The following is a 2,172-nucleotide window of genomic DNA, read 5'->3' as shown; positions in this document are numbered from 1 at the left end:
GATAAGAGAACAAATAATCTTGTTCTTCATTATAGATAATATATGAATTATTTATAACATGAACATATTTCATCTGAAGATGATTGTGTGCTGATAATAATCATATGATCGAATATCACGATATCGTAAAAAAGAAGTAGGAAAACGTGATGTGCATGTTAGTCATAAGTCTAAAATACAAAGTACATGAACAGAGAATTGCAATTAATCAAGATATTGTGTTTGTTGCGTTTATATTCTCAGCAAATGAAAATGGATTGAAATGAATTGAAATGGATTCAGATTTTTAGAAATATTGATTCACGAATGTTAAAATGAATGCTTTTCAATCCTGAATGCATTTTTATTCATTTACAGGAATTGCATGGAGCATATCTCTATGTCTTTCAATTTAAAAATAATATTAGCCTTTTCTGTGCATTGTGAATACTGTTCAATTCAAAATTTTGAATATGAAATGCAGTTTTTCAATCCAAATGCATCCAATTAAATCCAAAAAAAGTATTCGCTATTTAAAATACGGATAGAAAAAAAATTTCATTCCATTTTAATCCATTCTCGTTTGTTAGATTGTTATCATAAAAAGACTTCTTTCTTATTTTTTACTGTTATTTTTTACTGTTGAAATAAGTAAACAGTTTCCTGCTATAACATCTTACAATTAGATTCCGCTGAATATAGTAAAACTATCGAAAGTTTTTTTTTCGATATGAGTAAATTAGCTTACGAAGAAAGAAGATGAAACAAATATATTTCGATATGTAAATAACTCGGAAGAAAAATATTCATTTCATTATCTATCATTTCCTGATTTCAAAGTTCAAAATGCAAAAACAAGAGTCTTAAACTATGATCATAGTAAGAATATATTATTTACGACATATTTACATCATAAATATTTTTATCTAGAATTATTTGTTTTGTTCTATATACAATTATCTCTCAAAGGAATTTACTAATAAGAACATTAATTTAATATTTATTTGTAATAAAAATTAAAATATTGTGATTCTATTCGGTAGTCCTCTTTTCTTTAAACATATAAATATCTTTATAATATAAAACATAATTTTAAAAATATATCATTCTTTTTAGATGGATCGTCCGTAGATGTATTATCATCGGAAATATCTATCCATGGTTATGTTTCTCAACACTTTGTGAACGTAAAAATGCATCAATATATCTTTTATCGGCAGTTTCGCAAAATAGATGTATCTACTTAGTTCCATGTTCCATTAAAACGAATGTTGGTGCGCTAGTGTACGTAGTGAGGGTTCCATATCCTGTGTAATTTCTATTTTCTCCTTGTCCTTATTTTACGTATGTTTTATCATGAAAGAAAAGAGTTGCTTAAAATCTGATCGAAATCAAATATGTCATTAAACTTTTTACTTCGAGAATTAATGAAAGGTTTATTTTTTCCGCTTTCACGTCACTCCGGCCAGGATATCGATTATATAATTTCTTCTTTAAAGCAAAAGCGTGAAAAATGAAAAATTATTTTATGTATGTATTTGTATATATTTACATACATAACATTTTCACTTTTCACGTTTCCATTCTAGAGAAAAAATTGATTGATACCTAGAATTCAATGATGTATACATGTATTGATTCTTATCTTTTTTACCTTGAACTTTGTATTTCAAACCTGCATAGTGGCATAATAGTGCAATAATTAGTCACTATCTTTTCTCTTTTGTTATCATTTCCACTATAATTATCGTACTGTCATTGATTTCGTCAAAGTGAAAACAACTACGATTGCGAATATCATTCTTTAAATCTGTTTGAAAAAAAATATTGATACACTATGATGCTCAGGAAGGTAAGTAACAAAAAATATCAATTGTTCAAATTTGCTTGGTTATTGAAATCACACATATCATTTCTTTAATTTTTTTATGTTCCATTTTTATGTTCTATGATAGCTGCACTGTTATATTACTCGGATTCATTTATTCATTTCTATTTCTTGAAATAAAAAATTTTTTTCAGGTATTTAACCTAAGATTGTACCAAAACGTGATGCGATCCTTCTCAGCAACTGCTGAATCCACACAAGGATATAATTTTGGTTGGTATATTTATGTCTTACAAAATATAGAATATATGAAGATCTATATTGTTAGATAAATAACCAGAATATAATAGTAGAATATTAAAAAA

The 2,172-nt window shown here is 26.4% G+C and overlaps 1 protein-coding gene across 1 annotated transcript in view; it reads left to right on the top strand.

Annotated features, from left to right (window-relative positions):
• Positions 1 to 1,816: 1,816 nt before the first annotated feature.
• The window catches only part of LOC105624188 (probable medium-chain specific acyl-CoA dehydrogenase, mitochondrial), a 2,864-nt gene continuing 2,508 nt past the window's right edge, over positions 1,817 to 2,172 (top strand). Inside the window, exons 1-2 of the mRNA XM_012205548.1 lie at positions 1,817 to 1,831; positions 2,002 to 2,080. Coding sequence (XP_012060938.1) covers positions 1,817 to 1,831; positions 2,002 to 2,080 — 94 coding nt within the window. The remainder of the gene's footprint in view (positions 1,832 to 2,001; positions 2,081 to 2,172) is intronic.

Source organism: Atta cephalotes, assembly GCF_000143395.1.
Source record: "Atta cephalotes unplaced genomic scaffold scaffold00074, whole genome shotgun sequence".
Lineage (NCBI taxonomy): Eukaryota > Metazoa > Arthropoda > Insecta > Hymenoptera > Formicidae > Atta > Atta cephalotes.
This window is presented reverse-complemented; position numbering and strand designations above follow the sequence as displayed.